Here is a 12,937-nt window from a genome sequence, read left to right as displayed (position 1 = left end):
CGGTATCATTTCTTTTCTCTGTTGGTAGCAGCACTACTAGCAGTTCCCAAATGTTCTGAGATAAAAGCTCAGCCAAGCATCCCTTAAGGCTTCAGAGTAGAGTACTAAATAAGACACTGACTTTTTAATCACCTGTATCCCCTCCTATCAGAGACTAGGCAAACCCCATGGATAAAGACCTTGAAAACGGTAAGACAGCTACATACTAACAAATGCATGATAATTAACCTGAGCTTTACTAAACTCCCGGGTGTTTGAGGAAGTACAAGGTTTCTCTGCTACTTTCTCCGAAAGGCACTAAAAAAAAATAAAAGGTTTTCTTTGGTTATGCATGACAGTAACTATATTTCCCCCTCACTAACTGTGGACATTTACTGTTATGATAATACTGCATTTAAACCAAGGTATGTCTATTTATTTATTTATTTTTGCTTATAGCTTGTCGAAACAATGAAAATATATACTCGGAAAGCAAGCAGCTAAAATGATGTGTTCTATAATGAAATCAACACCATTGTTCTTCCAATTTTACTTCTACATGCTATGATTTAAAAATATTTGTATGGCTTTTAGTTTAAAAATATTATATTATATTGTTGTATAACACATCTGGCATATTATATACCATAATATACTTGACTGATTCGTAATATACCTGGAATACCGGGAAAAATGCACATTGAGTTTGAAATGCCAATGTTCTAACAGTTAATCTTCACATCAAGAAGCAATGCCACATACAGGGCAGCAAGAAAAATATTAATGGCCAATAACTAGTTATTGTGGCAGTTAGCTACAAAATCAAAAAGGAAACTGTACCCATGCATGTATATGGTAACCATTACTAAAAGGTTGCATTAAATCATTAACTCACCACAACACATGACAAAAATACTTAAAGAGCGCAGCTGAAAGGATGATATGTTCTAATTTAGTAGGTCACTTGTGTAATGAGACACAGAACCTATACTAGGATACTATCCTTCTCTGGAGTGTTGTTAAGTTTCTTCATAGAGCTGCCCTTCTCTACTCCTCTCCCTACTCACTCACTCACCAAGCATCATCATCTTCTCTGTCCATTCACACAATATTGTCACTAATTGGAACAAGAGCCTTCTCTGCAGCTCCAGCCATTTGGAACTGACTTCCTGTACCTCCCTGCTTCAATGGGCCTGATTCTGATCTCACACCAACATAATTCAACTGACATAAGCGTCGTTACTCCTGATTTACAGTGATAAAGGTCAGAATCAAGTCCATAGACTCTTGGTAAAATCCTGACTCCACTGAAACCAATAGAAGTTTTGCCATTAACTTCAATGGAGACCGGTTTCACTCTCAATTTCACTTCAAAATGCATCTACAATCTTAGTTTCTCTTTCGCCCTTTTTATTTATTATTTCATTCTCTAAAATGGTTTGGGATACACTTTTTATGGAACATGCCATAAAAAATAAAGTTGTATTGAATAATACTGATACGAATGAGGCAAAGGTAGTGGCATAACTATACAAAGGCTGGAGGGCAATGCACATGCTCCAGAGTATCTTACTGTAATTATGAACATATGAAAAATATTGTATTGTTATGCCAATTACAACAGCTTTATATCTTAAAAACATGATTAATCATATAATGTAGATACTTCATCTCTTTCTGGTAAAGATTTGTTCCCTTTAAGTGTAGTGCTGATCCAGTACAGCTTTAGATGTGTCAAGCAATGCAACTTCCACCATTTTCCTGGGGAAATTATCCCACAAGCTAATATATCTAAAGGCTTGTCTACATGACAGATTATGTTGGTATAATTTATGTCACCCAGGGTATGAATAAGCCACCCCCGTGAGCGACGTAATTTACACCGACCTAAGCCCCAATGTGGACAATGCGATGGTGGCAGAAAAGCTGTGTCCCGCCAGCACAAAGCATCTTCACCAGATGCACTACAGCAGCGCAGCTGTGCTGCTATAGTGCTTCTAGCGTAGACTAGCCCTCACTTTCAAGAAGTTTTTTCTACTATTGAACCTAAAAATTCCCTATCTTAATTTCATCCCATTACTGCTATTTACAGCCTTGTTTGGACCACCCTAAATAATTCCTCCTCTTTATTATGATTTATACTCTTCAAATACATATAGACATTTTGCCTCCTCTCCCCCACATCTATTTCAATTATTTTTAGCTTAACTACACCTTTCATGGTTGCTTGGTAATGATACAATACTGACTATTGAGAAGGCCCATTCATACCACACCCCTATTTCGTAAGAAGTTTCCTTTTGGGCTGAAACTTCAGGTGACGGACCTCACCCCGAAGATGAATTTTTTTTGTAAGTTCTAGTGAGCTTTATTTGGACCTTATTTGAGTTTTTGGAGCAATAACTTACTCTTCGCTCAGCTAAGTTTTGGAAGGGAAATGTTTTTAAAATAAAGTTAGACATTAAGTGAAATAGAGAAAATGCTAAATTGCATACAAGTTTTTTAGCATATGCTTCAAAATAGATCAGCAAGCGTCACACAATTTGTTTTTCTTTTCGTCCTCTTATGTTTATTTTTTAAACTGCCTTAATGCATCCACGCCTCAAAAAACTTCCTTTGTTGCTTAGGGGCCTGCTCCAAAGCCTATTTAAATAAATGCAAAGACACCCATTGACTTAAATGGACTTTGGATCAGGCACTAGAACACCAGATGTCCCAAAGAGTGCCTCAAAAATCAATACATAAGTCAAAGAGCTCCTTCATGTATCAATATCCCTAATAACTGTTTTTAGTAAGGGGTGCAAATGCAGTGAAGTGGCATATAAGGAATGCACAGTACCACCAGGTTCACCAGGGAATACCACAATGCACCAGACCGTCAATCAGTCGATAAATTAATGCTTTACAAAAATGAACTTTTTCCGGTGTGACAATGACCCCGGAGCAATGGAAGAGACATTTGATACATCTTTTGTTGGCGTGCACTAAATAAAAGTAGTTCTGACTCATACCGTTATTTCATGGTATTATCATGTCTACTGACCAGTCAGAATTTAGGATTTTTAATGCTATTTTAATATAACATTTTCCATGTAGGTTGAAGTGTGTTGTAGTGTTAAAAAAAAAATCCTATCCGGGTTGCAAAAAGCGGGACAGTGTAACACCCCATTGTCAATACTACTTACTGATGAAGAGCCCAGCATGGATTTTGGAGATCTTATCATTCCAGCTATGGAGTGACGAATAGTATCAAACCTGGACACCTTATCCTTCTTATCCTAGGTTGGGGGGGAGAAAAAGAATATCAGCAACAAAAATAAACTATACAACACCGATTTCTGAGTATATATAATCTGACGTACTTTTTCTGTTTTGGTTAAATATAAACAGATATAAACTAGCATAGCTGCACAAACTTCAGAGTTATGCCATTTTATGTCAGCTGAGGATCTAGCCCACATTTTATAATATCAAATACTAAAGTTTTGAGTAATTATTTAAAAATAAAATTACTGTCAACCATGTAACAGATCTGAAATTCTGTAATAGTACAGTCAGGTCTCCCCTAGTTCTTTAGCTGCCCTAGAGTACGTAATTTTTAATAGGACAATTTTTTAAAAAAAGAGTAGAACACCAAACTCTGCAAGTAGCTTTTTTGTATGTATCTCACTCAATTTTTACCTCCGCTGTCCTTCCTTTATTAACCTTTCCTGCTCTGTATACACTGAGTGCAGCCTGAGGTGCACACAGAACAAAGGTGTGGAATATACACCAAAAATGGGAAGAAAAAGTGACATGCGGGAGGGGGTTGTGGGAAATGGGTGGAGTGTGTCCATCCAGTACACTGAATGAAGTATGAGTCCTGTAGAAAAGTGGCTCTCAACCTTTCCAGACTACTGTACCCCTTTCAGGAGTCTTATTTGTCTTGCGTACCTCAAGTTTCACCTCACTTAAAAATTACTTGCTTACAAAATCAGACATAAAAATACACAAGTGTCACAGCACACTACTGCTGAAAAATTGCTGACTTTCTCATTTTTACCATATAATTATAAAATAAATTAACTGGAATATGAATATTGTACTTATATTTCATAATATATAGAGCAGTATAAACAAGTCATTGTCTCTATGAAATTTTAGTTTTTTTATGTAGCCCATTGTAAAACAAAGCAAATATCGAAATGAGCTGTTGCACCCCCTGGAAGACCTCTGTGTACCCCCTGCTGTAGAACAAGTAATATACCGTAATGTAAGTAAAGACCTTATGATAATGCATATGCAGAAGGGGACCCAATTAAGGTAACATGGACTGTTTTAAGCTGGCATTTCCTAACTTCTGAGTGCTTGACTTTTCAACTTTAATGTTTTTTTAAGGTAGGAAACATCATACAGAAAAACCCAATTCTTTTAAAAGAAAACTGGAAAAAAAGAAATTCCATCATATAGAACCATACTAATCAGCACATCAGCAGAGTCTGAATCTAGGAACTTTAAATCTCAACACAGAGCTCCATCACTTGAGCTAAAGGAGTAAATGATAGCAGAAGCATGGATGGAGATTTGGGGAGGGGGGCATAGAAGAGCATTGTACCCCCCAAAACTGTTTATCAGATATTTTCAAACTGTGGGGTGTGCCCACCTAGGGGGGTGCAGAAGAACAGGTGCCAGGTGGCTTGGGCCAGCCCGACACAGCGGGACTCGGGGAGAGAACGCCATCTCCACCCCAACTCACTCATTAACTACACTGTAATTTAAGTATCACTAACAATCAGTAAACCCAGAAGTTAGGCCTATACTTAATAATAATAATAGTAAGTTCCATGACCTCCCCAAATATAGAAGTGAAACTACACCTATGAGCAGAAGTAGACTATTATTGTCTCTATCAACCAATCACTAGAGAGGGATGTGATGCACACTTTGCTGGCAGCATACACAACTATTTGCTCGACAACAGTGAAACATCAAGATCATGGGTGGAGAGTAAAAAAATCGTTTGGAGGGGCTGGGTCCGGCTCTATCCCGGCCCAGCGTTGAGGGGAGATCCGAGGGAGGGAGGGTTTGGAGAGCAAGACAGTCCCACATGAACCCCGGACAGCAATGGCTCCTGTCTCACAGAGGTTGCAGACTGAGCCTGCCTGTCCCCACATAGACCCCGGGCAGTGGCAGATCCTGTCCAGGATTTGAAAAATAAGTCTGCCCAGCTCTGCACTCATTTCAAGCAGCAGTGGCTCTGCTCCTGTCCTCTGGGTCTGAGCCAGTGAGGTTGGAGGGTGAACCTGCCCAGCCCCACACTCACTCTGGCTCCGTCCTGCCGCACAGTGCTGGGTCGAGGGTTGGAGAGTGAGCCCAGGCAGTGGTGGCTCCATTCTGTCCCTTGGTGCTTCTCTGGGCCCAGCATCCCACTCTGGCCACTAGGAAGAGGCTCAAAGAGCTCACCACAGCATGTGGCACATGCCAAGGCTTTGGCTTTGCATGCAAAGGCAAGTGTGCGCACCAAGGAATGGGGGCAGTTCAGCAACTGCTGAGCTAGCAGGTAGATAAATTTGATGGAGGGTAGAGGTCTGAGCCCCCTGTAGAACTTAGCCCTAGCCACTCGGCAACTATAATTAGGAGTCAGGACCCTTGCGTTCTGTTACTGATTCTGGTGTTGATAGGGGTCTAGTAGTTACAGAAAGAGCAACCAAGTACACAGATTTTGCATATTTATTATGAAGGGCTCCGCAGTTGTGGATGCCACTTATGTCTGACATGTTAGAGGCCTGGGTTCGGATTCTTGTGCAGACTTTCAGTTACCCTGTCTGTTAAATGGATGGAGTGATACTGATTGCCTCCGAAGTTTAGGCCTTGCTCAATAAGCAATAATTTAAAGTGCACAAAAATCTGAATTCTCGTCAGTGCAAGAGCTGGGACTAGAATTCATGGTCCATCCTTGGCTCCTTCCATAATCCAGAATGGCAACTGCACTTGTTCTGTCTGGAGCTCAATCTCTGTTGGGCCAAGGAGAATACTCAGTGCAGATGGACTATTCACCAAGCCAATAAAAAGCTTTAACAGATTACATGCTAATAGAAAAGTTTAGATGTTTAAAACCTGGCTAAATCTGAGTGGACTTTCAAGAGGCCCACAAAAGCATTTCTCTATTCCCAGAACTACTGTCAAATTTCAAATTCTTGCACCATAGAGCAGAGGCACTACAGTGCTTCAAAGATTTTTCCTTATCTACACTCTGGGAAATAACTAAGCTGGTCTGATTAATCTTTTCTTTCTTATTATATTGAATTTTTTGGTTCTTCCCCAAAAACAGGGAGAACCAAAAGGACAAAAGAACAAAAAAGTAAAGGCAAGGGAAAGAATGGAAAAAAGAAAGAGAAAGGAAATAGAGCCACACCTCAGTTTCTGTCAGTCAGGAATTAATCAAAGGTTTCCACAAACTTAGATCAAATCTTTTCAAATTTGTCTGAAGTTCCTCTTCCCTTAAACATTACCCCTCTCTTTAGCTGCTAGGTCAGCCAAGTCACTGAACCAAGTTTCTATCCCGGAGGCAGTTTGCTCTTCCATCTAAGCAATATGAATCATTTGGCTATTGCTGATTTTTTTTTTAAATAATTTAATTTAAGACAGAAAGCAAGCATGGAAAATTTCAGCCCAAACCGTTAAAATTTGGCAAAGTTACAACCAACTAATATAAGAGGCTTATAAACAAAAGTGTGAGGCAACCCTAATTTTAGCACTGCTTAGCATCCCCACACGATGTCAGTAATACCCCCAAATTTGTCATGGTCCATCTTTTCTCCCTGGCCTCTTAAACAGGGATGATAGGTTGGTGCTGGTAGAAGAATACGTGGGACTCGGGTGAGGATTCTTTGGAGGAATTTTAATTAAATTGTATTATATCAATGTATTGGATCTTGAAGTAACAGGTCTATTAGGGTTTTTTGAAATTGTCTCAGAGATTTGGAACTGTAGAAGTTAAAAATTGACATAACTGAATAAATACATAAACAGTTATGCAACTTTAGCTTTTGCTGAAAGACTTTTCTAAATGGTCAACAAAATGTAAAACCGGTAAGTAAGGTTAAGATTCTGTCTTGGGTATTTTTAGTAAAAGTCAGGAACAGGTTGCAGTCAATAGACAAAAATTCACGGACGCCCATGACCTATCTATGACTTTTACTGAAAATACCCTGGGGAGGAGGAGGAAAATACCCTGGGGAAGAAAATAGTTTTGCTGGGGTTTGAAGCAGCTCCAGCACCACCACTGCTTGTGCAGAGAAGGCTGACCACAGCTGCTCCAGGCACAGGGGGATGACCCAACCCCAGCTGGTGCTCTGGTGGGTTAGGAACTGCTGCCAGTCATCTGTTCCAGCTGCCCCAGGACTCACCACCAAGAAAGCTGTTCCAGTCGCTGCCCCCTGGTGGCCTCAGGGCTGACTGCCTGTCAGTTGTTCCCGTGGCCACCCGCCTGGCCACTGTTCAGTCAGCCCTGGGACTGGTCGACAGCTATTCCGGTGGCAGCTGCTCCAGTAGCCCTGGGGTTGAGCTACTCCAGCCCTGTCGCAGACACAGTCATGGAGGTCCTGGAAAGTCACCAAATCCATGACCTCCATGACAGAATTGTATCCTTACCAATATGTAAATATTATCTACAGTGTATACCAACCATGGAAACTAAGGTACTACTGCAATTCAGCCAGTAAGCAATGCCTATTCTATTTGCTAGTTAAAATAAACAGCTATTCTTTTAACAACATTCTGCAACGTGTCCACAGTTTGCATTATAGCTGCATAAAAGCAGAATATCACCAAAAAGAAAAGGTGAAAGTTAAATAATCATGAGAATAATCATGAGGCAGATGGGGAACTTATAAAACAATGTAACTAACAGTTGTTCACCATGTTCCCAGTTACTCACAAATAAAACATTTCATTCCTTTTACCAGTCTCAAGTATACACAATACTGCACGTCATTTTAAGTTACAATCTGATAATACAACAGGCTGCCTTGAGTCCCTGGAAGGTCAATTCTATATCAATGGATTAAATGGCTACTTTAAAAAAATGCTCACTGCATTACCCTGGACACAGTACTTAATTTTGCTTCCATGCTTGCCAGGGCTCGGAATGATCAGCTCATTTCAAGCACCTTAGGTAATGACACGATAAAGGGTCTTCTTCTGATAAACGAGTCATGGGGATTAGCAGTAGCTAAATGACTGCTTCTCATATCACAGAGGGGAAAAAACTGCAGAGAACAATGTGTACATTCTGATAAGTTTCCCACAAATAAATTCAAATAAACCCTTAATTCTACACTTACAGCAGATTTTCTAAAGACAACAACTAGAAAAGCCCTGGCAACATTAAGCTACAAGTAAGGTTCTATCTTTCACTAATGGCTCTCTCTTTGTTCTAAACTCTTTTTGCCAGGGGACCCGAATAAGGCTGATCTTATTTCCATAGGGGTATTAAATACACCAGATTCAGTGCAAACAGATGATGACACGTAAAAGTCAAAATGGGAGCAGAGACCTATAGGATCTCTGCCTAATGCACAGCAGTCAGTGACTATGCCATCTGGACTTCAGAACCTGACATCACCATAGAACCTACATAAGAAACAATGCATTTCAGAGTAAGAAACTCCTATTAGATAAGACAGATATTAAAATGTAAACTTAAAACAGATAATTTGCTCACATTTGATAAACTGGAGAGGGTTCAGAGAAGAGCTACAAGAATGAATAAAGGATAAGAAAACATGCTTTATAGTGATGGATTCAAAGAGATCAATCTACTGAGTTTAACAAAGAGAAGATTAAGGGATGACTTGATTACAGTTTGCATGTATCTACATGTGCAACAAATATTTAATAATGCACTATTCAATCAAGCAGGAAAAATTATAACATGATCCAATGACTGGAACTTGAAGCTATACAATTTAGACTGCTAATAAGGTGTATATCTTTAACAGTGAAGATAATCAATCATTGGAACAATTCACCAAGGGTCAGGATACACACTCCATCACAGACCATTTTTAGATCACGATCGGATGTGTTTGCTCTAGGAATTATTTTGGGCAAGTTCTATGGCCTCTGTTATATAGTAAATCAGACTAGATCAGTAGACCTCTGCACGGACACAAAATTTAACAGATATTCCGGACCTCAGAGCTCTACCAGGAACAGCAGTGGTGAAAGAAGCAGCATGTCGGGCGACTGCTCACAGGAGCCAGCGCCCAGCCCGGGCAGCTCCTCCAGAGTGACTGTGCGACCCCCAGCCTTGTCCACTGGGCAGGCACAAGGCTCACCGGGGGCTGTCCCTGGTGAGGCTAGTGTGTGAAAGCAGCTCGCACACTGCCAGACAGGAGTCCCTTCCACACCACAGTGCGTGTCTCCTGTCTGGCAGCGTGCAAGCCACTTGCACACACTAGCATCACCAGCGAGCCTGTTGCCTGACTTTCCAGCCAAACTTTCCATCCATTCCTTTCAATATAAGTCAATATGTTGACTTCTTCAGATTTCTGAGATAGTCTAAACTGGAAACAAAAAGGTTTTGAGGCTGTGCTATGACTTTTCCATCCGCCTGTAACCTACTTTCAGAACTGCAGAAATTCTTAACTATGTACATTGGATTAAAGTTTGCTAGAGGAAGGTCTTTGCAGAATAGGAACTCCATACCTTTATTTCGATAAGACTTTTTCCCTCCTCGTAATGTAAGATATTGTGGTTTTCCAACTAACGTAAGAGGTGCTTGTTTTAGAGATAAATTTCTAATTCCAGTAGCATTAGCCTCACTGGTCTCAACTCCTGCAAGGTTATGCTAGTGGAGCTTTCTGCCCCAGGGACAATCTTCCACAAAGGTGGATTAAGGAACTGATAGTGTTATGGTGCCTCCATAGGAAACGTGGAGTTCTGACACGGTTTCCGATTGTATAAACCTCAGCCAGACTCCTCCCTTCAGTTTTCTTTGCTTCCTCATCTCAAAAGCATGGAAGTTTCGCCTCAGCTCTCTCACTTTTACTTTCCTTATTCCTCTCTCCTGCCTGAAGAGACAAAGAGGAGAGGAAAAGCAAGGAAAAGGGCAAGAAGCCTGAGGAGAGAACATAAAAGTTATGTTTCAGAGTAACAGCCGTGTTAGTCTGTATTCGCAAAAAGAAAAGGAGTACTTGTGGCACCTTAGAGACTAACCAATTTATTAGAGCAAAAGTTATGGTCTCTCTTCCCCGGAGGATCCTGCACATTCTTCTAGCAGTTTGTGGCTCTCTGGGCTAGTGAGATTTACAAAGATATGCTTCTGCATTTTATTGTACCCTTTTCTGGATTTTGCTGTTGTGAGTATAGAGCCTTTATGTGTTTTCTTTGTTTTGTTTTTTATCTTCCTCTTTTTCACGCTGGTTCTCAGTCATGGCTGTGACTCTCCTGCACACTTTCTCAAACTGGTCCAGGATAGAAAAAAATCGTTATTTTTCTGATTGCTCTATGTGGTCAGATTCTGTAGGCTCTCCTTCCTAGTGATAAAGCTGGAGGAAGAAGGGGATCTGGAGGATTTGATTGACTTCTTTTTGTGCTTCCTTTTTTAAAAATGGTTTTTTGTTCACAGCTTCATTTTGAACCAACACCATATACACGAGTTTTACCCCATACATGAAGCCAACAGCTATTCGAGCACTATTTGTTTGAACTGGGAAGACCTGGGAAAACCATCAACATCCAGCTCTGTTTGCTAGGGATAGTGAGATATGATGACAAAATTTGAAAGAAAAAAATTGCATTTGATTGATGAATTCTTTTGTATTCCCAGGCAACAGCTTGGAGAAATGAAAGTAGGAGAAAATAAAATGAAAACTAAAAACAAAGCTTCAAAGAAATAGTCTTCCATACCAGCATAGGCCAAGAACGTAACCCCTTAGTAATCAAACTGCCATTCTTAACAAAAATACCAAGATAAACACACCCCATAGGCTAGAGATATGGTCAGTGATGAGCTGACAAAATCTTAACAGGTTCCCTCCTCACCCTACGAGAGGGTCGTTGCTCACCCCCGCCCCCCGACACTCCTGCCCCATCCAACCTGCTGCATTCCTTGACGCCACCCCCCCCAGGACTCTGCCCCATCAACCCCCCTCCCCTGTCTGCCCCCACAACCAGGCAGGAGGGTCTCGTGGACCACTGTAGTGGGTGTCCACCCCACCCTAAGAGCCAGAGGGACCTGCCGGGGGCAGAGGTGGGGAGTCCCAGTGGTGCTAACCTGGGGCAGCTCCCAGGAAGCATCCAGCAGGTCCTCTGGCTCCTAGGGGCGGGGTAGCGTAGCTAGGGGGGGAGCAGGGGGAACAGCTGCCCCCCCCCCATTGATCATGTCAAAAGTGGCACCTTAGGAGCTGGAGCACCAACAGTGAAAATTTAGTGGGTGCAGAGCACCCACCGGCAGCGCCCCGCCCGCACCCGGCCCCAGCTCAGCTCACCTCCGCTCCGCCCCTCAACGCACTGCCCCGCTCTGCTTCTCCGTGTCCCCCACCCCCGCTTCCCGCGAATCAGCTGTTCAGTGGGAAGCCAGGGAGGGCTGAGAAGGAGGCGGTGGCTTCCCACTCAGACCAAGGGTGACGGAGGTTATCTGGGGTGGGGAGCAGTTCTCCTGTGTGCCCCCCACCCCGGGTTACCTGCTGCAGCGCGGGCGGCCCTCCTCGCACCCCCCCGCCTCAGCTCACCTTCGCCTCCCTGGGCCTGAGTGTGAAGCCGCTGCCTACTTCTCAGCCCGCCCCGGCTTCCCACGCAAACATCTAGGGGTGCACAAGTGATAACATGCTAGCAGAGCCAAAGCTGTAGTTGTGGCTATGAAGTAGCTCTCCTGTAACTCTTTGGCCTGTGAAGTGGGGGTGCTAGGAAAAAAAAGCTACCTCCTTCATCAAACAAGGGATTATAATGTCATTTATCTGGAGCTAAATCCTGAAGATCTTTTGCAGTTATTATATTCAGGTAAACTACCACACACTTTAGCAAAAGTTCTGTCTGAATAAAACAAAAATGAGAAAGATTTCAGAGTTTAACCCTTCAGTGACTTTTTTTCTAGTGCCCATCACCATAACAATTGTATAGAAAATTACAACATTTTAATTAGACTACCAAGGGAATTTTTTTCAAATTAAGAGCATTGTCAGACAAATGTCACCTTTGACTTTGAAATTATCAAAAATTTGAGACCAACCCCCCTAAATTTGTTTGATCTTTTTAGATTTAAGGCAGTAATAGCAACTTTTAAGGTGATGTGCCAAAGATTTTTTTAAAATTGTGTTTTGCCTTGTTTTGTTTCTTATTATATATAATATATATAAAAAAATTAAAGGGTAGGGTTTTTTTTAAATTAAATGAGCATTACCGGAGACTAGATAATGTCAAGTCTGATCTTCTCTGATTTTATTGGAAAACTTCTCAAAGGGAGAGGGTATTTGTGAGCTATCACCTCTTAACTAAACGAAGACACCTTGGCCAACATCCTTGGCCTCCATCTGCTGCTTTACAGTACTCAGGAAGCATAAAGCAGCCAGAAAGCTGCCTTAAGTGGGGTACTGGGGATTCACCTTGGAATTCACTAAGAAATCCCTGCTTGACATAAACCTGGCATAGTCAACTCCATGTCACCTGTTCCCATTGTCCCTCCTGCCTCCAGACACACACACGCAAGCAAAGGGGTGTTTCCAATGAGGGTGGAGCAATTTAAATCAATGCAATCTAAAGAACTGATTTAAATCAGGTTGAGGCTTTGTAAAACTAATTTGAAATTTGTGCTACTGCAAATTCAGATTAAAATTTACAATGATACACTTTAAATTATTAATGATATTTTCTTAAATGCCACTGAATTTACCTGAATTTTATGAAACTACTATAGGCAAAACACAAAATATTTAGGTGTTTTTGAATATCCCACTCTTAGGTGCCTAAATAAGCC

General features: G+C 41.5%; 1 protein-coding gene across 16 annotated transcripts in view; it reads right to left on the bottom strand.

Moving 5' to 3' along the window:
* The window catches only part of FER (FER tyrosine kinase), a 429,890-nt gene that overhangs the window by 243,515 nt on the left and 173,438 nt on the right, over positions 1–12,937 (bottom strand). For 15 of the 16 annotated variants that reach the window (XR_012158994.1, XM_073344644.1, XM_073344641.1 and 12 more), the window contains one exon: positions 3,165–3,257. The exons of the other annotated variant lie outside the window; for it this stretch is intronic. Coding sequence is in view for 14 of the 15 variants with exons in the window: in XM_073344644.1 (XP_073200745.1) it covers positions 3,165–3,257 (93 nt within the window). In the remaining variant the exon portion in view is untranslated. The remainder of the gene's footprint in view (positions 1–3,164; positions 3,258–12,937) is intronic. 16 annotated transcript variants of the gene reach the window in all.

The sequence above is a fragment of the Lepidochelys kempii genome, chromosome 5, assembly GCF_965140265.1.
Source record: "Lepidochelys kempii isolate rLepKem1 chromosome 5, rLepKem1.hap2, whole genome shotgun sequence".
NCBI classification, from domain to species: Eukaryota; Metazoa; Chordata; order Testudines; family Cheloniidae; genus Lepidochelys; species Lepidochelys kempii.
The sequence above is the reverse complement of the archived record's forward strand: the minus strand, read 5'-3'. Positions and strand labels throughout refer to the sequence as shown.